We start from the raw sequence: 22930 nt of genomic DNA on the forward strand, positions 1-22930 counted from the left end.
TATCCTTCCTTGGGCAGGTAAGTGACAGCAGGTAGGAGTGGTGCTGGTGTGCAGTTATACTGACGGGTGTTTGCGTTACAAGAGCATTACACAGCCGGGACCATATCAAAGCAATAAATAGCAATGATCCTGCTACAAAAGAAAAGCAATTGCTCCACAGCTTAGGAAGAGATGCCCTCTACTTGTCCACTATTACATAATTGTCCACTACGGGATTTAGCATCTGATAAATGTCAGACAGGACAGTGGAGTGGAATGGATCCCTCAGTCGGCTCCAGCAATCCCTGTGATTTCTCCACTTGGACAGAGGTGTCTGCCCTGTCTGCAAGTGTGCAGTTCCCAGAGATAACTATATGGAAGGTAGGAAGGATTAGTTACAAGGTGTTTCTTAGCTAGGGGCATCTGAAAAAGCATGATGAGATTCAAAGTGAACATTTTTTTTTTTAACGGACCCAGTTTTAATTCAAGCTGTCTCATAACCCAATTAACAGATGTATTTGAAAGTCTTCTGAAAATTGAGTCTTTCCTCATAGGATGTGTGCTGTAAATTTGGGGATGATTCACAATATTCTTCACGTGAAACAAAGAGGCTGAATCCCTGCTTTAAATTAAACAAAGTAAGAAACAATGCACAACTATGGAGCCGCTCCCAGTAGGTCCATAAGTTACCCACCCCACAGTCCCTGGGAGTCTTCAGAAGGGTGTGTGAAGGCACTTAGCTTAACTTCCCTTATTCCCCAAATTTCACTCGTGATTTTCCGCTGACATTGCTGTTCAATCCAGTCTATAAAAGCCCCTTTTGGAGCACTTGATGTGTCAGATGAAAATTCAGCAGCTTTATTTCCATCGCAGCCTGTGCTCTCCCCGTCATCATGAAGGTCTCCTTCTTTCTCTGCATCCTCTTGGCTTTCATAGATGCAGGTGAGTCCCCTGATTTTGGGGCTGTTAACCCTGTTGCAGCCAGGGCCGGCTCTAGGCACCAGCAAAACAAGCTGGTGCTTGGGGCGGCACATTTTTAGGGGCGGAATGGCTGGCGCCAGAATGCCACCCCTAAAAATGTGCCCCGGCCGCCCTAACTCACCTCCGCTACTGCTGCCACAGCGCGCGAAACAGCTGATTCGCGCGCTGCTACTCGCCCTCCCTCCCAGGCTCTCAAACCTGGGACGGAGGGGGAGCAGTGGCGCGCGAAACGGCTGTTTTGCGCGCCGCGGCCGCTCGGTATCTCCCCCTCCCTCTCTCCCTCCTAGGCTTGAGAGCCTGGGGGGAGGAGGCAGGGCAGGGGATTTGGGGAAGGGGCAGAGTTGAGACGGGGCCGGCGTAATTAAAAAACGGGGGGGGGGGGCAAAATTGTTTTTGCTTTGGGCGGCAAAAATCCTAGAGCCGGCCCTGGTTGCAGCCCAAAGTATAGAACCGGCCCAGGAATTGCTGTTCTGCAGTTGGGTGTCTTCCCATCCTGGTGGGAAATATCCCTTATGCCTGTGGATTTGTCCCCTCTGTCTTGCATTGGGATGAATGGGATTTGGGGTTAGCTGGGTTCATCCTTCATGCCCAATGCTCACTTTGCTTTGAAATGCGCCTTGAGGTGTCAGGGCCTGACGAGAAGACATAGGGGTCAGGAACTAAATGGAAGGTGTGACGTTGTGCAGTCTATATGGTTTTATAAAAATATGATAATCGGTGAATATAATTGGGATATGCTTCATGCAAAAGGTCTCTTGTAAGGTATCATTACAAAGCTTATAATCTACTGAGTGTGATCATCCTATTTGTATAAATGTACCACTCTTGTATCAAACTAGAAATATGAAATATAACTCTGAGGGCCTATTGTAATTATGCAAAGTGTGGGCCATTAATGGGGGTTTGGAATCTTGATGACTCCCATTAACCAGGACCATTGTCTGCAGACGGCTGTGTTTTACCTGTAAGTCTTCCTGTATACCTGTGTGCTGGCAAGTGGGTAATGAAGTCTTGCAGTGATGTGTGATCATGTCACCTGAACTGGAATCCATCTTTAACCTGGTGCTTTTCCAGTGAGGAGGGGGGGTGGAAACCCAGAGGGACAAAGGGTTCCCGCCTTATGCGAAAGATATATATAAAGGGGTGGAACAGAACAAAGGGGAGAGAGAGGAGCCATCATGAAGAATGCCCTAGCTATCATCTGAGCTGGAACAAGAGCTGTACCAGGGGAAAGAATTGTGCCCAGGCCTGGAAGGTGTCCAGTCTGAGGGTGTGGGGGGGGGGGGAATTACTGAAGCACAGGGCCAGCTCCAGGCACCAGCCGAGCAGGCTGATGCTTGGGGTGGCAGATTCTACGGGGCGGCATTCCGCCCAATCCTAGGGCAGCATGGCCGCTTTTTTTGTTTGTTTTTGTTCGCCGATCTGGCTGCCCTGTAGGGGTCGGCGGTGCGGAGGAGGGGAGCGCCCTGCTAGGAGGGGGCAGTGCGCTCCGTCTGCCCCAACTGGTGCCAGGTCTGTAGCAAGCCTGGCAGGGCAGCCAGCGTCCTTCCCTCCCTGCTGACCGGAGCGGCGCGGAGCCCTCCCAGCAGGTGGCGTGGCGGTCGGGGCGGCGTGGCGAGCGCCTCGCTGAAGTCCTGGCCGCCCCCTTTCTCTCTCTTTTCCCCCCCCCCCCCCCGCTCCCTCTCCCTCCCCCTGCTAGGTGGGGCATGTCTGCACCCTGCACCCTGGCTCTGGCCGTGCCACAGGTTCTCCCCCCCCCCCCCCGCTTTGCCACTCCGGCCGCGCCGCAGGGTTTTTTTTTTTTGCTTTACTGTTCTGGCTGCCCCAATTTTATTATTTTTCTTGCTTGGGGCGACAAAAAGCCAGAGCTGGCCCTGCTGAAGCATCTCTGAGGGTGAGATTATCTGTATTCAGTTTGAATAGACATAGATCTGCGCATTTTATTTTGCTTGGTGACTTACTTTGTTCTGTCTGTTACTACTTGGAACCACTTAAATCCTACTTTCTGTATTTAATAAAATCACTTATTAATTAACTCAGAGTATGTATTAATACCTGGGGGAGCAAACAATTGTGCATATCTCTCTAAGTGTTATAGAGGGCGAACAATTTGAGTTTACCCTGTATAAAGCTTGTACAGGGTAAAATGGATTTATTTGGGTTTAGAGGGGATTGGGAGTTGGGCATCTGAGTGCTAAAGACAAGCACACTTTTGTGACCTGTTTTCAGGTAAACCTGCAGCTTTGGGGCAAGTAACTCAGACCCTGGGTCTTTGTTGGAGCAGATGGGAGTGTCTGGCTCAGCAAGACAGGGTGCTGGAGTCCTGAGCTGGCAGGGAAAACGGAAGCAGAAGTAGTCTTGGCACATCGGGTGGCAGCTCTCAGGGGGGTTTCTGTGATCCAACCCATCACAGAAGGAAATGGCAGCTAGACATTAGTAAAGCGGTTCTAGCGGCAGGGTAATCTCTCCAGTGAGGTCGTTGTGGTTCAAGCTGGGAGGACATGAGGCACGAGGGGGGAATTGGAGAGCTGCATCATGCATTAGTGCCATCCCTGGACTAGAAGAATCGGGGAGTCCTATGCCCCAGGGCTCCCTAGCAGCTGTAAAGTGATACTGACCCCCTAGGACCACGTGCAGTGACAGTGGTGGGGGTGAGTGTGCTGCCGGGGGGGTCCCTACCACACAGCTCGCTGCTGCCGGCAGGGAGAGGGCTGGGGAGAGTCGTCCTCTCTGGCTCCAGTCCCAGGGTAGCCTGCCTGCACTCCAAACTCATCCAGAGCCCTCATCCCCTGCACCCCAACCCTCTGTCCTAGCCCTGAGCCTCTCCAACACCCCAAACCCCTCATCTCCAGCCCCAGCCAGAGCCCTCATCCCCATGCACCCTAACTCTCTGCCTCAGCCCTGAGTCCCCTCCCACCCCTCATCCCGTCACACCCCAAATCCACCCCAGCCTCACCCCTGCACCCCCTCCCTCCTCACCCCCTCTTATCCCCAAACTCCCTCCCAGAACCTACACCCCCTCCCTCCGCAACCCCTTCCAGAACCTACACCCCCTCCCTCCCAGAGCCTGCACCCCCCTGTGCCCCAGTCCCCTGCCCCAGCCCAGGGCCTGCACCCCAGACCTCCTCCCCCACCCAAACTCCCTCCCAGAGCCTTGGGCAGGTGGGGGGTGGAGTTTGGGCAGGGGCAGGTTCTGGGCACCACCAAAATTTCTACGAACCTGCCACCCCTGCCGGCAAGAGCTGGTGCGCCATACCGGGGTGGACCGGCTTCCTGAGGCAGCAATTTAAAGGGCTGGAGCCCACGGCCCTTTAAAATGCTGCCAGAGCCCCACTGCCAGAGCCCTGGGGTAGCGACGGCGGGGCTCGGGTGGTGATTTAAAGGGCCCAGGGCTCCTGCCGCCGCTACCGCCCCGGGCCCTTTAAATCGCCGCTGGAGCCCCACTGCTGCTACCCCAGGGCTCTGGGGACAATTTAAAGGGCCTGGGACGGTAGAGGCAGTGGGATCCCCGAGCCCTTTAAATAGCCCCTGGAGCCCTGGGGTAGCGGCGGCAGGGCTCTGGTGGCTATTGAAAGGGTTCAGGGCTCCCGCTGCCTCTACCACCCCGGGCCCTTTAAATAGCCACCAGAGACCTGCTGCCGCTACCCCAGGGCTCCGGAGACAATTTAAAGGGCCCTGGAGGGTAGCGGCAGCCGGAGCCCCGGGCCCTGCTGCTGGAGCCCCGGGGGGTACGTCAGCAATTTAAAGGGCCCGGGGCTCTGCTGCGGTAGCAGCAGCTAGAGCCCTGGGCCCTTTAAATCGCCCCCTTTAAATTGCCCCCAAACCCCAGGGCTCCCAGACACCTCTGCAGCTGGGAGCTCAGGGAGTGATTTAAAGGGCTTGGGGCTCCCAGCTGCTGCTACCACAGCCCTAGCCCCGGGCCCTTTAAATCCTGATTTAAAGGGCCTGGGGATTTAAAGGCCCCGCCTCTTCTGGTGGAGGCCACGCCCCTCCTCAGGACTCTGGAGTACCGGCAAATCCTTTAAATTACTTTCACCCCTGCCCTCAGGACATACAAGCCCCAGCAGTATTGGTGGCTGTTCCCCTGATGGCTGTAGCTTAGTCAAACAGGTCAGCAGATACAAAGGAAAACCAGAGGATGCCTGCTGGTGAAGAAGAGGAAGCTTGAAAAGAGAAGTGAGAAACATTCATAGCACCTGCTAAGACAAAGTGTGTTCCCTTTCCTTCCCTAGGGAGCTCTCTTCAATGTGAGGTTTGCCATGAAATAGGGGAGAACTGTTCCGGCCCCATGGAAACCTGCGATACTGGCAAAGATACCTGTGGCATCATAAAGCATGAAGCTGTACAAGGTAGGTAAGAGAGAGCTTAAGCCAGAGTGGTGCAGTGGACAGAGCTGGGAGACAAGACTCCTGGGTTCTATTCCTGTCTGTGCCACTGACTGGCTGGGTTACCCCGGGTGAGTTACGTTCCCTCTCTATGCCTCAGTTTCCCATCAATCAAAGGGTGGGGCATGATACTTGTGAAGCAGGTTGATCTCTCTGGATGAAAAGCACAAAGTATTATTATTAAGCCAAGCAGTGTTTCCTACCTGGCAACAAACAATGTGAGTGCCCAGTTTTCAAACTTGGAGGGGAGGGACCTAAACACCAATTTGATTCTCCAGGGCACCTGTTTGAGCATCCAGATTTAAGACCCCAGCACTGTAGCTTTGCCCGAAGTGCATCCCTTCCCACTTATCAACATCCCCCATCCCTAAGTCACCCTGTCATCCCCTCAAGGCACCTGCACTGACATTCTGGACACAACAAGAAGAAAGTCAAGGAAAGTGTGGGCCCCTTACTGAATGAGGGAGGCGACCGAGGATGTGGAAAAAGCTAATGTAATCAATGATTTTGTTGCCTCTGTCTTCACAAACAAGGTCAGCTCCCAGACTGCTGCACTGGGCAGCACAATATGGGGAGAAGGTGACCAGCCCTCTGTGGAGAAAGAAGTGGTTCGGGACTATTTAGAAAAACTGGACATGCACAAGTCCATGGGGCCGGATGCGCTGCATCAGAGGGTGCTAAAGGAGTTGGCGGATAAGATTGCAGAGCCATTAGCCATTATTTTTGAAAACTCATGGCGATCGGGGGAGGTCCCGGATGACTGGAAAAAGGCTAATGTAGTGCCCATCTTTAAAAAAGGGAAGAAGGAGGATTCGGGGAACTACAGGCCAGTCAGCCTCACCTCAGTCCCTGGAAAAATCATGGAGCAGGTCCTCAAGGAATCAATTATGAAACACTTAGAGGAGAGGAAAGTGATCAGGAACAGTCAGCATGGATTCACCAAGGGGAAGTCGTGCCTGACTAACCTAATTGCCTTCTATGATGAGATAACTGGCTCTGTGGATGAGGGGAAAGCAGTGGATGTGTTATTCCTTGACTTTAGCAAAGCTTTTGATACGGTCTCCCACAGTATTCTTGCTGCCACGTTAAAGAAGTATGGGCTGGATGAATGGACTGTAAGGTGGATAGAAAGCTGGCTAGATCGTCGGGCTCAACGGGTAGTGATCAATGGCTCCATGTCTAGTTGGCAGCCGGTTTCAAGCGGAGTGCCCCAAGGGTCGGTCCTGGGGCCGGTTTTGTTTAATATCTTTATTAATGATCTGGAGGATGGTGTGGACTGCATTCTCAGCAAGTTTGCCGATGACACTAAACTAGGAGGCGTGGTAGATACACTAGAGGGTAGGGATCGGATACAGAGGGACCTAGACAAATTAGAGGATTGGGCCAAAAGAAACCTGATGAGGTTCAACAAGGACAAGTGCAGAGTCCTGCACTTAGGACGGAAGAATCCCATGCACAGCTACAGACTAGGGACCGAATGGCTAGGTAGCAGTTCTGCAGAAAAGGACCTAGGGGTCACAGTGGACGAGAAGCTGGATATGAGTCAACAGTGTGCTCTTGTTGCCAAGAAGGCTAACGGCATTTTGGGCTGTATAAGTAGGGGCATTGCCAGCAGATCGAGGGACGTGATCGTTCCCCTTTATTCGACATTGGTGAGGCCTCATCTGGAGTACTGTGTCCAGTTTTGGGCCCCACACTACAAGAAGGATGTGGAAAAATTGGAAAGAGTCCAGCGGAGGGCAACAAAAATGATTAGGGGTCTGGAGCGCATGACTTATGAGGAGAGGCTGAGGGAACTGGGATTGTTTAGTCTCCAGAAGAGAAGAATGAGGGGGGATTTGATAGCAGCCTTCAACTACCTGAAGGGGGGTTCCAAAGAGGATGGAACTCGGCTGTTCTCAATGGTGGCAGATGACAGAACAAGGAGCAATGGTCTCAAGTTGCAGTGGGGGAGGTCTAGGTTGGATATTAGGAAACACTAGTTCACTAGGAGGGTGGTGAAGCACTGGAATGCGTTACCTAGGGAGATGGTGAAATCTCCTTCCTAAGAGGTTTTAAAGGTCAGGCTTGACAAAGCCCTGGCTGGGATGATTTAGTTGGGAATTGGTCCTGCTTTGAGCAGGGGGTTGGACTAGATGACCTCCTGAGATCCCTTCCAACCCTGATTCTATTCTATGATTCTACAACCCAGTTGGGTGAGTGAGATTCCCCTTTAACCCAGGCAGTGTTAGATACCAGAGGGCTCCCATGGCTTGTTACTGTGGGAGGGTGCTAGACTCAGGAGCCTGGTATAGAAACACAGACAGATAGACTGCATAAGAACCCGCCGGTCTGGAACCAGGGACTCAGGGAGATGCTGCTTCCTCGCTGCTATCTGGGGTGTCACCCTGAGGTGCTGAGACATAAAAGCCCCACAGGCAGTCCTGCCTGAGGAGGCACAAGCGTCAGCCCTCTGTGATTCCCCGGCACTTCCCATATAAACCAGGAAGCCGTTTCTGAAAGTTGCCTGAGCAATGCAGATCACCAGCATGCTTCTGTCTTAGACCCCACTTTGCCAAACCTCGCAGTGACTTGCCTTGATTCCAGACTCCTAACCTAGTCGACCCTGGTCCTGGTTTACGGTCCTTGGCTTAAGACCTTTGCTGACCTTGGTGAAAGCCCCTAGCCAGCCCTACCCTGATTCTCGCCTCACGCTCTCAATTTTTAACGGACTCTGACTTGGTTTTGACCTGGCCCTAGGTTGATCTTGAGCTCTGGTACTGATACTGAGCGGCTCACTTGATGCCCAGAGTCCGCCCGTGAGCCAGCCCTGATTGATAGAGAGCCAGCACTATACTAGCATCTAGCATTAGAGACAGGCCAGCATCAGTGAGTCTAGGCATGTAGATCGATAAACTCCCCCACTTCTGAGCATCCTTACCAAGACTTTACAGGGCACAGGGGTAAAGTTGGTCTCCCTCTTGGCCAATACACCAGGGATTCATCGTTTTCAAGGCCAGAAAGGACACTGCGACCATCTAGTCGGGATCTCCTACGGAATGCAGGTCAGAGAACTTCCCCCCCAATAATTCCTAGAGCAGATCTTTTACCAAAACATCCAATCTTGATTTTTAAAATGGTCAGCGATGGAGAATCTACTATGACCATGGGTAAATTACTCACAATTTACACCTTATTTCCAGTCTGAATTTGTCTAGCTTCAACTTCCAGCCATTTGATCACGTAATACATTTCTCTGCTCGACTGAGCAGCCCAATAGTGAATTGAGGACCTCCGGAACTAACAGCACAAGTCTCTACAGCTGAAGCGAGGCTCTTGGTAGCTCAGGGCTGTAACAGACTGTCATGCATGGAATGGGGACAGATGGGCATGCAGCCTACCATGGACCAGTGGGTAACCACTGTTTACTAAAGAGTCCCAAGAACAGGGTATTCTTGCTGGGGTACAGCTGTAGTGAAACTGGGTGGCCACTAGCTGCTCCCCATGTAAATATTACAGTATGGGGTGGGGAGGCATGACATGCCTCCCTAGTGTCTGAGATGTGATGGTGGCTGATCCATTTCCCCATGGTGATCACCGTGCCCCCATCAGCACCACCTGCAGGATGGCTTTGCTGTTCCCAAGCCCCAAATTGTTTTGTATCATCCTGTCACGATGCCAGGAAGGCCATGTTGTGTCATGATTGGGGGGAGGGGGATGGGGAAGAGAGGGAGTGAAGAAGTCACTGCAGGAAGGAATGCCCCTCGATGCTGGCTGTAACAGTCAGGGTCCAGACACTCCAAGGGGAGAATGGGGGGGGAAGGGAAGGGAGTCTGAACCCCAAAGAGTAAGCAGTTGAATCAACCAGTTGTACACCATGTTACTGTGCATAAAAACATGTCGAATAAGATCTTTTATGAAAGCTTGTAATGTTCTGAACTTGATGGTCCTCATGAGACATGTATACAGACGGTGGGTATGAATCTATGGATTTCTGTATACAGCACAGTATGCTCATGCCCTATGCTATAATTTTAAATACGCCTCACAGCAGCGAGGGGCTCCTTCCAAGCCAAGTGTTTTCACAAAACCAGTCCCAAGTAATGACCCATGAAAAGACAAATTATGGACTATTACAGTTGACTGAGACACTGACTGTCAAATTGAGAGGGAATCCCCCCTCCCCCATGGCTCTGAATAACCATGAATTGAGAGAAAGGAAACCCCCCTGCAAACCCTCTTAAAAGGGAAGGGAACAGGATTTGAAGTGAAAGGTATCCAGAACCGAGGGACCGTCTCAGGCATGGGGCTGTCTGTCTTGCACACTGGATCCCCTCTCTGGCAGGGGATTTGCTGGGAAACTGTTCAAAGGTAATTTCTATTAGCAAAGAGAATTCCGCTAATGTCGACGTGTAAAGCCTGAAGTTGCATATTTGTTTATTTTCTGGGTCACTTGTCCGTGTCTGCTGCTTCTTCCTATTTCATCTTTGAATCTGTGATTTGTCTATAACAAACGTCTTGTTGGTTTTTACCCCAAGCAGGTCTCTGGTGTGCAAACTGCGTGGAGTGTGTTTGCCAAAATGAACTGATAACGAGGGGCAGGTTTCACTTCTTCCGGGGGCTGACGAACCAGAGTTGGGAAAGTCTGAGTGTCCAGTAGTTAAGAACTCGGGGCGGGGAGACAGATTTGTGGAGTCTCGGGACCAGAAGGGCTGGTGGGGTCACCCTGGCAGGAGTAACTAGGCTGGGTAAGACCTTTACGCTTGTAGGCTGGCTACTGGCGTCAAGGCTCTGAGTCATAGCAATGTAGTGTTAAGGCACCCAAGGTTACAAGACAGGCGGTGAGAGAACCCCTTACTGCTCTGGGGGACCTCAAAGCATCACAGTGGGCCTGTTTTGTTCGTAACACCACATGTTTTTCTTTCTTAGAGTCAAAGAGGATTGTGATAACCCAAAAGTCCTGCCTGCACTCCAACAGTTGCCGAGCAGATCCCATTAGTATGAACTTTGGGAATGGAATAACACAAAGGAGCGGAATCACCTGCTGTGTGGGAGAAGCTTGTAAAACAGCGTCTGACCCATGTACGTATCTACAGCATGCGCTCTCCTCCCCTTTCCTCCTCCTCTTCCTCTTCCTCTTCCTCTTCCCATCCTAGGCTTACAGTGAAACTCCTGCTCTCTATCCTAAGTTTGCACCAAGCTGGGAATTCACCCAGACCCCACCAGGGATGGCCCTGCTGCTCTCTAAGCTGTTGTGAGAGATTCAGAATGAGGTGATATTTCAGTAGGAGATTTCACCTGCTTTGCAGGGGTGCTCTAATGAATAACACTGAGTCCCTGAGAACATGCAGGGAGCACTGGACTGAATAAGCCTCAATCCCTGAGAATAGCCACTTGCCCTGCAGGGGGCCTGTTGTATTAAGTGAGATGGAATATATGGCCAAGGGTGGTAGGATAACCCGGTCGCTGTCCAACATTAAACAGTGTTAAACAAGGTCCGGGGTTTGATACACAGAGACCTCAGCTTGCTTAGCACCATGGCAAACACACCATGAAACATCCTTTTCTTAAAGAAATGGAAAAGAAGGAAAAGCAGTGAAAGCCTTTGAAATGTAAAGTATGAAATCAGGCTTTCATTTTCACGCCCTTTCCCTTTAGCTGGAGAGAGTCTTTAGGAGGAAAAAAAAACCCTTGTTTAGTCTCTTAGGGTAAATAACTCTCACTCTACGTTGCGTTTTGGATTCAGCTGGAGCCAGTAAAGGAGGTGATGTCATCTGGATCCCTCTCTCTGGCCCAGTGTGGTCAGGACACCTCTCAAGATCAGGATGACAAAGGCCCAGGAAACAGGCAGGGGTGGCAGCCATGATGGTAAAGCTCACTTCAGTAGCTTCTGTCTGCTCTTTTGAGTATTCTGCCCCCCCCACACCCCAGGGAGGGATGGACGGAACAGCCCATCCCTTTGTTATTTTGTCCACCAATTAGGCCTAATAGCTGACACATCAATTTTGGTTCATTAACTTCTGCTTCCAAGTCTTCTGTGTTTATAAACCATAATTTCAACATAGTCCTTGAATTATATCAATGTAACTTTTGGTTTGGACTAATTTAGTCTCTCTGTCTGGTTCTCTTGCACCTATTTATTACATTCTTCATTGAAAATAACTTGACCTATTTTCCATGGTAAAAGTTATAGGCCAGTTGTCACAACAGGCCTTGCACGGAATAACTCCCCGCTGGGGTGAGGAGGAGAAGTAAAATGAATAGGCCTCTGAGTTCCTACTAACCAGATTCTACATGGGAGAAGCCTTCACTCGGGAAAACTCTCAAGTCAGTAGAGACTAGATTCAACTGCCCGTGGTATCTCCTGAGCTAGAACTCTAGTCCCCTGCAGTGGGAGGATTTAAAGGGCCATTTGATGATTTGCCCCCAAGCTCCCTCACCCCCAATGCCAACTGTTCCTGCTAACATTGCCAAAGCTGACTGATCCTTCTGATTGTTCCCAGTGCCACCGATGAACACCGTGCCCAATGGCCTGCAGTGCCCAGCATGCTACGCTGAGAATTCTTACCAGTGTAGTGAAGACACTGTGCGTTGTACCGGAGCCCAGACCCAGTGTTTAGATATAGCTGGGAAAATAACCATCGGTAATTTATTTATTTTTTCCTGTTTGTTATATTTTGGTTAATTTCGCAAACCCCGTTCTATGAAATGCTTCAAAGAGAAATGAGAGAAAGCAAATTTAAAAAAAAGCAAAAGAAATGTCAATGACACTGAATGGGAACAAATCTGCAACTGGTACAAAGGAGTGGTTTTTTCCCCCTTTCCACGTTGTGTATAGTTAACCTGTGGAATTCATTGCCACAGGATATTATTGAAGCCAAGATCTTAGCAGGATTCATAAAAGAATCGGACATTTAGAAAATTAATAAGTATGGATAAGAACATCTACACTTATGTTAGATAAGATATAAGCCCTCCTGCTTCGGAGTCCAAGACAGCTACTACCTAAATGGAGATTAGGAAGAAACTTCCCCTCTGGACAGGTGACCGTTTAGGTATGTATAACCATAATCTTCCTCTGAAACCTATGTTACTGGTCATTGTTGGTGGCAGGATACTGGATTAGATGGACCCCTAATCTGGTCTGGTAATTCCCTTTTTCCTGAATTAAAAAAAAATGTAACCAGTGTCCCCTCTCTGCTGATCGGTAGCAGATTGGCTTCCCCTTGGAAAAGAAATCGGTGTTATGGAGTCTGAGTATTTTCAGAGTGTAACTTGTTTATTTACACTATATACATCAGTCCTTGAACAGAGGTGATTGCAAGCAACGTGCAAATAACCCTCTCTTTCAGAAATCTCAGCCCCCAAACCAAAGCCCAAAGCAATGCACCAAGTATTGGTTCTAGATAGAGAGATTAAGACAGAGAGCAAACTCTCCTGCAGCTTGCAACAGCCCCTACCCCACCTGCCTCACAAGCTAACAACCACCCAGCATTTTGTCAGACTGAAGAGTGCTTGCATGCTAAGAAAAAGGACTTGCTAGACTGTGTGTAACAGAGCCACCAGGTGACTCCCAGTCTGAATAAACATCACTCATGTATTTAGATACATAATTACATGCATAATTTTTCTGACATAATAATACTGCTAGTTCTCCAGCTGGCCATAGAGACTTCCAGCGTAGAAAAAATCCTGATTCCTAATGTAATAAACAAGTAGAAAAATCCCCATGTTAGGGGGAAAAATCAAAAAGCTTCCCATTCTTTATCCACCAGAAAGTGGGGCGGAGGGGGGGAAGCCAAAGCCCAATTCACCCCCATTATTTCAGGTCAATCAAACTGACTCCAATTGCCTCTTTAAATACATTTTAAAAGAAACCTCTAAAGGCTTTCAGGGACAGTGACCTGACAGAAACTTTCCTGACCAGCAGAGGCATTGACACGGAGTGTCCTGCCGGTAACTGGAAGGGGGGGGGGGGCGGGGAGGGGGAGGAAAGATCGGAGAAGGACAGGGAGACTAGAACAACCTTGATACCCTCGCAGGGGGTAGCACTATTGGGACTGACTAGTGACAGGAAGAACCAGAGCTCCCCTGATGCCTGGTATGTGTTTCTTCCTCTGTGCAGGTATACTCCCCCTAAAAACTGCAAGGAAGGGCTGCACCACCGAGTCTGAGTGCACTGCTCCAAAAGGGGAGAAAGGGTTCGATGTGGACATTGTGAGGTTTGAGTGCAAACCAGCCTCCAGCAGAGGCCACAAGGCTCTTGGATTTGCCCCTCGAGTCGCCCTCCTCCTTCCAGCCCTGTCAGGACTTATCTTGGTGCTGCTGCTTTCTTGATCTTCCCTGCCGGCATGGGACAAATGCCCAGCGTTGCTGTGCTGAAGCCACTCTATCTGCTGCTTGCATGTGGCACTTTCTGCAGTTGTGTTTCCCTTGCAGGGACTCTGTTTTCTACTGGAATCTCTTAGCCTTTTTCAATGAAGCCAAGAAAAATCTTCTAGATTTTTGATTTATTTAAGCTGGTGAAGTTTAATTATATTGGGCATCACGATGGCTAGGCTGGGACCCAACAAGACCCTGTGTAGAACCACTAGACAGTACAAGCGGTGGAAATGAGAGCATTCAAGACAGCCACGGGGTCTGCCAGCATCCAGCAGCCTCAGTAAAGATCCCCTTTATATTCATTCCACCTGAGTCTGTCCCTCTTCTTCTACCCCCTCTCATTAAAGTTGTGTGGCAGAATGTACCCCTTGTATTCACACCCTACACACTGTTGAAATAACCTTTGTACAAAGTATGCCTTGCAAGGTGTGATAAATGAGGTGTGTGTGTGCCTGCCTGCCTCTCTCATGGACACCCAGCCAGCTAGTTAACTATAAAAACTCTCTTAGTAGTAGTTCTCTACTTGCTTTACCTGTAAAGGGTTAAAAAGTCTCCCTGCATAGGTAAAAGGAAGGGAGTGGGCACCTGACCAAAAGAGCCAATGGGAAGGCTAGAACTTTTTAAAATTGGGGAAAAAAATTCCCCTTTGTCTGTCTATGTTCTCCTGAGGAGCAGACACAGGGCTGAAACTATGCTGTAAGAGCTTGGGTCAGGTATGAAAAATCATCAAATCCTGCCTAGAAACTACTCATTTGGAACCCCAGATACGTAAGTAGATCAGAAAATGTCTAGGAAGACACAATTAGGTTTATCTCTGTTTATTTCTTTGACTTGTGGACTCCTCTGGGCTAACCCCAAATGCTTTTGTTTGCTTGTAACTTTTAAGCTGGACCTCAAGAACATTATTCTTGATGCTAATCCTTGTAAGTAGTTTTTTTTTTAAATTTTTTTTTTTAAATCTAGCAATAGCCTAAGTTTTCAAATGTATTTTTTCTTTTTGTTTTTAATAAAATTTACCTTTTTTAAGAACAGGATTGGATTTTGTGCACAGGTTGTTTAATTAGCTGGTGGCAACAGCTGGTTTCCTTTGTTTTCTTTCTCCGCTCTTCCTCGGAGGGAGTGTGTGAAAGGGCTTGAGGTACCCCCAGGAAGGAATTCCCAAGTGCGCCTTCCTTGGTTTTCAAAGGGGTTTTTGCACTTGGGTGGTGGCAGCATCTACCTATCCAAGGTCAGAGATAAGCTGTAACCTTGGGAGTTTAATACAAGCCTGGAGTGGCCAGTATTAATTTTTAGAATCCTTGTAGGCCCCCACCTTCTGCATTCAAAGTGCCAGACTGGGGAATCAGCCTTGACACAAGGTGTCATTTGAAAATTCATAATTTACTGATCAGTATCGTCGTAATATACATGTGGCAATTTTGTATGTGAAATTATAAGATTCCACTGTATGGTGGTGTTAAGACATGTTCCAAACTGGGATTAGCAAATAGGTCTGTCCTAAACAAAGGAATGTGTGCTCTGCTTAATTTGCATTTAAGCAGTAAACAGAATCATTAAACAGGAAAGGGAACAAAGGAAGCTCAAACAAGTGAGGAAAAAGCAGCAGGGAACATCTTTCCCCGAGACTTTTTGTCTCCTGGTATCCAACTGGAAATGTTTTTCAAGAGGGGGACTGAAACTATACAAAGGAGGGACAAACACCACAACGGATACCCTCCCCAACACACTTTATGCCTATCGATTCACTGCATCAGAAAGGACAAATGAAGCATGCGTTGGATTCTGGGAGAAAGGGTCCTGACCTAAGAAGTTTGGTTAGCAAGACTGCTGAAAGCCTATGGTGAGAAACTTTGCTTGAATCTGATATAGTTTAAGTTAGATATTAGTAAATGTCTTATCTTTATTTTTCTTGTAACCATTTCTGACTTTTATGCCTCATTACTTGTACTCACTTAAAATCTCTTTGTAGTTAATAAAATTGTTGTTTTGTTTTATCTCATCCAGGGGGTTTAAATTGAAGTGTTTGGGAAACTCCATTTGGGGTGGCATGGGATATACATATTTCTATTAAAGAAATAACAGACTTTATATAAACTCGTATTGTCCGGGAGAGGGCTGGGCAGTACAGGACAGACGTTTCTGGGTGAAAATCTAAGACTGGGATTGTGTTGGGGTCACCCTGTAGTATAACCAAGGCTGATGAGGGCCAGACTGTAACCCTAGTGTGACTGGCAGGCTGCAGTTACACACAGAGGCTCAGGGTGTGGCTTGCAAGCTGGAAGGCTGTTTGTGAGCGACCCAAGTGGGAACTCTGTCAGCAAGGCATCGTAAGGCACCCAAGGTTGCAGGGCAGGGATGGCACAGCTGCTCATTGGTCTACATTGTACCTGGGTATATCACAGTTTGCCAATTTAATGCTCCCCCCAGCTTCACTTTCACACTGGTCATGGGGGCAGCCATCAGTTGGGGGTGCATTAGGGACGCCATCACAAAAATCAGTCCCCCCAGAATCAATCAGTGCCTGCCGTCCTCTTCTCTAATCACTAGACCACACTCCCTTTCAAAGCCACAAAGAGACAAGACTCCTGGGTTCCATCAGCCACACCAGCTGTGACTGATCCTCACCACCCCTCCTCCCAGAGCCTAATACAGAATCCAGCAATCCCGGCTCTCAGTCCTGTGCATGATCCAGCACACGATACTGTCTCTTAAAGGTGAGTACATTGTGTGTATTCATGTTTTATTTCTCTTCCCAGAAGAGAAATTAAAAGGAGAGATCTCTCCATGTTCCTTCAGGGTCAGCCCCTGTCAAGGAAAAAGAACAGAAACAGACATTCTTAGCAGAAAACGAAGGGGAGCTTTTCAATGTTCTGTATTACCCCAGAGCCGAGGATCTGAGCCTTGGATAAGAAGGTGGAGGATGGCCTGATGGGACTGAAAGAGACTGACTAAAAATGAGTATGGTTTGCAGGAACTGTATCGATCCCAGGATATTAGACAGACAAGGTGGGTGAGATATCTTATTGGCCCAATTTTTGCTGGTGAAAGAGACAAGATTTTGAGCTTAAAGAGGACCTGAAGAAGAGATCTGTGTAAGCTCCAAAGCTGGTCTCTCTCACCAACAGTAGTTAGTCCAATAAAAGATATCCCCTCACCCACCTTGTCTCCCTCAGTGAACATGGCACAGAGATGGTAATTCACGCTGGGGGAGATCAGACTCACTATAGCACTCGGATTAAATATTTATAGCCTGATTGAAAGCACACCAGCATGTCCCTGGTGTGGTAGGCTGTACTACCCCTTTAAGGCATGGTCTGGGGCTTAGGCACAGCCAAGGAGCAGCCAGCGCCACCCTGTTTCTGGGCTATATAAACAGCAAAAGGAGGCTGAGTGATTAAGAGGGGGTCTGGAGGACTTGCTGTCTGCAGGCATTAGCCTGATGTGGCTCTTAGAGATGTTGTTTTCTGACTGTACATTTGGTTGCTCTGAGGTAAGGGCTTTATGAACTTGGTTAAGTTGGCTGCTCCTTCCCTGACTTAAAGCCTAAGGGGGAAAGCCTGCCTGCCTCCTGGCACAAGAGAACTAGAAACTCCGCTGGCTGGGGTTGGTTTGTAGGCTGTCTTAGGGGGACATGTGTTTTGTTAGTTTGGTTTTGGCCTTCCCTTCTTGGATCCTGGATACCCCAAGAAATGACGCTGAGATTAATCCACCTCTATGATGCTGTGGAGCTAAGTATTCTGTTTTGCTTCCTGGCCTGTCACATAGTGCTGACGTGCTAGTGTGCAGCAGTTGCATTTCACCTCAGAGGTGGCTGCCTTTCAGTGGGGGTTGTCATGCCATGTAGTTTATACTAACACTGAAGACCTTGGAGATGCAAACTCCACCTGTTATTGGTAGTTGATAATCAGTGGAGGGCCAAGGTGTGGCTTGAAACACAAGCTTCTCTTGAAAGAGGTTGAAGCTTCACCTGAGAGGAAGTGACATCTTTGTGTAACTAATGCCTGGGGGTTAGTATTAAGTCTAGTGGTGTGTGGACAGGCGTCAGGAGAACACCACCTACCTAGTATCGATCATGACTGGTTGAACAAAATGAGGCCCTATTTGATAGTGGTTTTTCTGTATGTACTGGGGTGGCACACTTGGATGCTTATGTAGGCTGAGCTGGGCCCCTCCCTCTGGTCAGAGCCTCCACTGGGCCTCTGGCCCCCCAACTACAGCTAGTGTCACCACCAGCTGAACCTTCATTTGCACTTAAAAAGCTGAATAATGTAGAGCTTGGCCTATGTGAGTAGTTACATGTGTGACCCCTTCAAGTAGCACCTCACAATCTTCAATGTATTTATCCCCACAACTCCCCTGTGCTATTATCCCTGTTTTGTAGGTGGGGAACTGAGGTAGAGAAAATAAATGACTTGCCTAAGCTCACACAGGAAGTCTGTGACAGAGCAGGGGCTTGAATTCTAGTCTCCAAAGTCACAAGTTACTGCTATAACCAGCGAACCATCCTTCCTTTTGGCATCTTTCAGCTGTTTCTAGTGCACCTCGTAACAGGCCCACTGTCCCAGAGCACCCCTTCATGGCCTTTTGGACAGCCTCCTGTGTTGAGGACTTGTCCGCCTGACCAGGTTCCACTAGAGCAGTGGTTTTCAAACTGTGGGTTGTGATCCAGAACTGGGTCGTGGAATGTAAAGCACTGGGTCGTGGTGGCTCTGGTCAGCACCACTGACTGGGATGTTAAAAGTCCAGTCGGCGATGTTGCCTGGCTAAGGCAGGCTAGTCCCTACCTGTTCTGACACCATGCTGCGCCCTGGAAGCAGCCAGTAGCAGGTCCGGCTCCTAGGTGGGGGTGCCATGGGGCTCTGCGTGCTGCCCCATCCCTGAGCACTAGCTCCAAGCCAATGGGAGCTGGGTGTGGGGGGCGGTGCCTGCAGGCAAGAGCTGTACAGAGTTGCTTGCGTGCCTCTGCCTAGGAGCCGGCTCTGCTGCTGCCCGCTTCTGGGGCATAGCACGGTCTGCGGTGCCAAGACAGGCAGGAAGCCTGCCTTAGCACCCCTGCTGCGCTGCTGACAGGAGCTGCTGGAGGTAAGCCCGTGCCCAAACCCTGATCCCCCTTCCTGCACCCCAAACCCCTCATCCCCTGCACCCCCATCCCAGAGCCCTGATCCCCTCCCACACCCTAACCCCATGCCCCAGCCCTGAGCCCCCCAAACCTGGAGTCTCCTCCTGCACCCCAAACCCCTCATCCCCAGTTCTGTTGGGTCATGGGCATCAACAATTTTCTTCAACTGGGTTGTCAGAAAAAAGTTTGAAAACCCCACTGCTTTAGAGTCCCACCCCTTCTGCGCTTGCCAATATCCTTAGAGCCCCAAATGCTGTCCACCATGTAGAAAAAATTGCATATACTCAAACGTTTTCTGCCCTTCCTGGATTCTCACTCCTAGTCTAGCTTGGAGCTGGAAGGGACCGGATATTGTTTTAGTTTCTTGCAAGACTCCTTCTCCTACCCTCCTGCTTCTCGGTGCTTGACGTTGGGGATTCTTTGTCTATGCTGCCTGTCTATCCCCTCTGTTCTGAGTCCTAGTTCTTGTATATAATACACTGGGGTCACAGCACAAGTTTACATCATTTTACCAGACAGAACATTTTCCTGGAGCCTGCAGTTGGTGATCAGCTGCAGTGTGAGCATTCAGTGCTCTTGTAATGTCATTCTTATTCAGACCCTGAAACCCTCCCCAGACAGGAGGTCCTTAAGCCAGGAATGGTGTCCCTAGCCTCTGTTTGCCAGAACCTGGGAATGAGCAAGAGGGGATGGATCACTTGATCATTACCTGTTCTGTTCATTCCCTCTGGGGCACCTGACATTAGCCACTGTCGGAAGACAGGATACGGGGCTAGATGGACCTTTGGTCTGACCCAATAGGGCTGCCATTATGTTCTTTCTTTCAAATACTCCCAACAAGCTAGCTGATGGAGAATGAGATGTGGGGGGGGAGGGAGTGTGGGAGGAAGAATTACAACTTGGAGTGGGAGTGGGGCTGATAACATACATTTCATGCAGGAAACCCCAACTCTCCCCTCCCCTATTAAGCATCAGCTAATCATTTACATAGACTGTACAATTATATGGATATTAAAGATGGAATACAAGTGCCCCTTTGGGTGTTTTCTGTATGTGGAATATATCAATACACCAGCAACTCACTCACTCAGCATGTTTCCAGATCTGATAACATCTTGGATTAAAAGCAACTCTCCTATCTCTGCAAACATTTTTAATTCTTAAACATATCTTGTGCATATTCATGCATAGCATAATATTACTGTACGTCACATCACCGACTACAGATCTCTATCCACTGTTTCAACCCTCTGCTGTATTCTGCCTTCAGCCATTCCACCTTAGCATGTGATCTTATCAAGTTTCAAAAGCTAAGCAGGGTTGGTCATGCCTGATCAGTGCTTGCGTGGGAAACCTCAAATAAAATCCAAGGTGCTACAGCAAATGGTGCTAGTGATACAGTAGGGGACACCCTTCCTTTTGAGTCAGTAATGAGCCAATACCACATCTGTAGAGATTAGTCAAAGCTTAATACCAATGATAAGAGCCTGGGTAAGAAGGAAGAGGAAATTCTCATTGATAAGAAGAAATTTGATGTAATTGGCATCCCTGAAAACAGGTGGGGTGGATCACATGAGCTGAATGTTAAAATCACTGGTTACAACCTGTATAGGAAGATAGAGTGGGTCAAAAGGAGGGTGGCACTCCACATTAGACATCATTAGCTGTTTGACAATTATTGATAACCCAGAAGCACAACATATTATCCTAGAAATGTACGGCTGGAAGGAACCTTGAGGGGTCATCAAATCCAGCCCCCAGTGCAAAACTGGGCCAACCAAACCTAAGCCAGGCCTGGCAGGGGTTTGTCCAATTTGTTCTTCAAAACCTCCAGTGACAGGGATTCCACAGTGTCCTTGGAAGCTATTCCTGAGCTGAATTACCCTTGTAGTTCCAAAGAGTTTCCTAACATCTAATCTAAATTTCCCTTGCTGCAGATTAACCCTTATTACCAATTGTCCTACCTTCAGTGGACACAGAGGACAATTGATCACTGTCTTATTTATAACCCTTAACATATTTGAAGACTATCAGGGCCCCCGCCCCCCCAGTTCTCTTGTCTCAAGACTAAACGTGGCCAGACTTTTTAACCTTTCCTCACAGGTCAGGTTTTATAAACTTTTCATAATTTTTTGTTGCTCTCCTCTGGACTCTTTCCCATTTGCCACATCTTTCCTTTCTTCCGTGTACATGGATCAATGTGCTAACTATCATTGGCCAGGAAGGGGTATTGGTTGGCAGAGGGGTCTGTTAGGGACCACTGAATCAAACCAGAGAACAGGATAAATTGCTCCTTAAGCACCTGTCTGTAATGTGTGGAAAGGAATAGGCTGGAAGTCTCATGCAGTCAGTAGTAACTCATCATTACAATTATTAAAATGATAGATTTTTCTAACATATTGCACCCAACATGTGGTAACTCTATTCTGGACCTATTTATGCTGCATAAAGATGAGTTCATAACTGGACTGGAAGTTGCTAGTTGCCTAGTGACAAATGATCATCATCTGATTACATTCAATATAGGTAAATAGAGGACAGTCCCAACTAGTAATATATACACTTGGGGCTTCCAAAGGACTAATTTCCCAAAGCTGAAGAAAGTTATGAATAAAATAGATAGAAAAATCTGAATGAAAACTGGGAGTTCTTTTAGAAGAATATATTAAATGTCCACAATCAAGAATGGACAACTTCAGCTAAAAGTACATCCTAGTTCAGTGGCAATGTGAAGGAAGCAATTAGAAATAAAGAACAGTATATAACAAATAGGAAAAAAGTGAAAATAGATAGCAATCAATATAAATTAGAACTTAGTGTATAAAATTGATAAGGGAAGCTAAACACATTGGGGAAAAATCCACAGCTGGTAGGGATAACAATGGTTTTGTTTTTGTTTTTTTTTAAATTGTTTGCAGTGTTGTAGGAGTGTTGGTCCCAGGATATAAAAGAGACCAGTTAAGTGAAGTATTACCTTTTATTGGACCAACTTCTGTTGGTGAAAGAGACAAGTTTTTGCACAACACAGAACTCTTCAAGTCTGGTCTAATAAAAGATATTACCTCATCCACCTTGTCTTTCCTATTTTTTAAAAAATATATCAGCAACAACAACAAAATTCTAGCAATGGTATAGACCTGTTTTTCCTAGATGGAACTGGTAAAATTATTATTAATGATGCAGAAAAGGCAGAAGTAGTCAAACATTTCTGTTCCAAATTTCTAAGAAGGTTATATCTATGGAATGGGGAACTATATCCTGGAAAGCAGTGACTCTGGAAAGGGTTTAGGGTTTTAGAGGACAAGCAACTGAATGTGAGCTCTCTGTGGCCTGGTCTACACTACCCGCCTGAATCGGCGGGTAGAAATCGATCTCTTGGGGATCGACTTATCGCGTCTCGTCAGGACGTGACAATCGATCCCCGAATCGACGCGCTTCCTCCACCAGCGGAGGTGGGAGTAAGCGCCGTCGACTGGGAGCCGCGGCAGTCGATTTTGCCGCCGTCCTCACAACAGGGTAAGTCGGATCTGATACGTCGAATTCAGCTACGCTATTCGCGTAGCTGAATTTGCGTATCTTAAATCGACCCCCCCCTGTAGTGTAGATGTAGCCTGTGATGCTGTGGCAAAAAGGGCTACTGCAATCCTTGGATGTATAAAGAGGGGAGTAGAGAGGAGGAAGTAGGGAGGTGGTTTTTACCTCAGTTCTGGCATTGATAAGACTGATACTGGAATATTGCATGAAGTTCTGGTTTCAACATTTTCAAAGGAGGCTGAAAAATTAGAGAGGGTGCAGAAGAGAGGCCCAAAAATGAATTGAGGGCTGGAGAAATGCCTGACAGTAAGAGACTGAAAGAGCTCATTCTGTTTAGCTTATGTTGAAGATTGAGAGGTGACTGGATGAGAGGTAGACTATAGTGTATAAGTACCTTCATGAGAAGAAAATACTGAGTACTAAAGTGTTCTTTGGCCTAACAGAGAGAGGCTGAGCAAGAGCCAATGGCTGGAAGCTGAAGCCACACAAAGCCAAATTAAAAATAAGGCCAGTGATTAACTATTGGAACAAGCTACAAAGAGCAGTGGTGGATTCTCGATCTGAAGGCATC

General features: G+C 48.2%; 1 protein-coding gene across 1 annotated transcript; it reads left to right on the forward strand.

The window, feature by feature from the left end:
- Nucleotides 1-872: 872 nt before the first annotated feature.
- Nucleotides 873-13661, forward strand: LOC135880342 (phospholipase A2 inhibitor NAI-like). The gene is made up of 5 exons (XM_065406607.1): nt 873-921; nt 5193-5309; nt 10254-10406; nt 11828-11968; nt 13450-13661. Exons 1-5 carry the CDS (start codon nt 873-875, stop codon nt 13659-13661), a joined length of 672 nt encoding a protein of 223 aa, XP_065262679.1.
- Nucleotides 13662-22930: the final 9269 nt, after the last annotated feature.

This window comes from Emys orbicularis, chromosome 6 (genome assembly GCF_028017835.1).
Source record: "Emys orbicularis isolate rEmyOrb1 chromosome 6, rEmyOrb1.hap1, whole genome shotgun sequence".
Taxonomy (NCBI): domain Eukaryota; kingdom Metazoa; phylum Chordata; order Testudines; family Emydidae; genus Emys; species Emys orbicularis.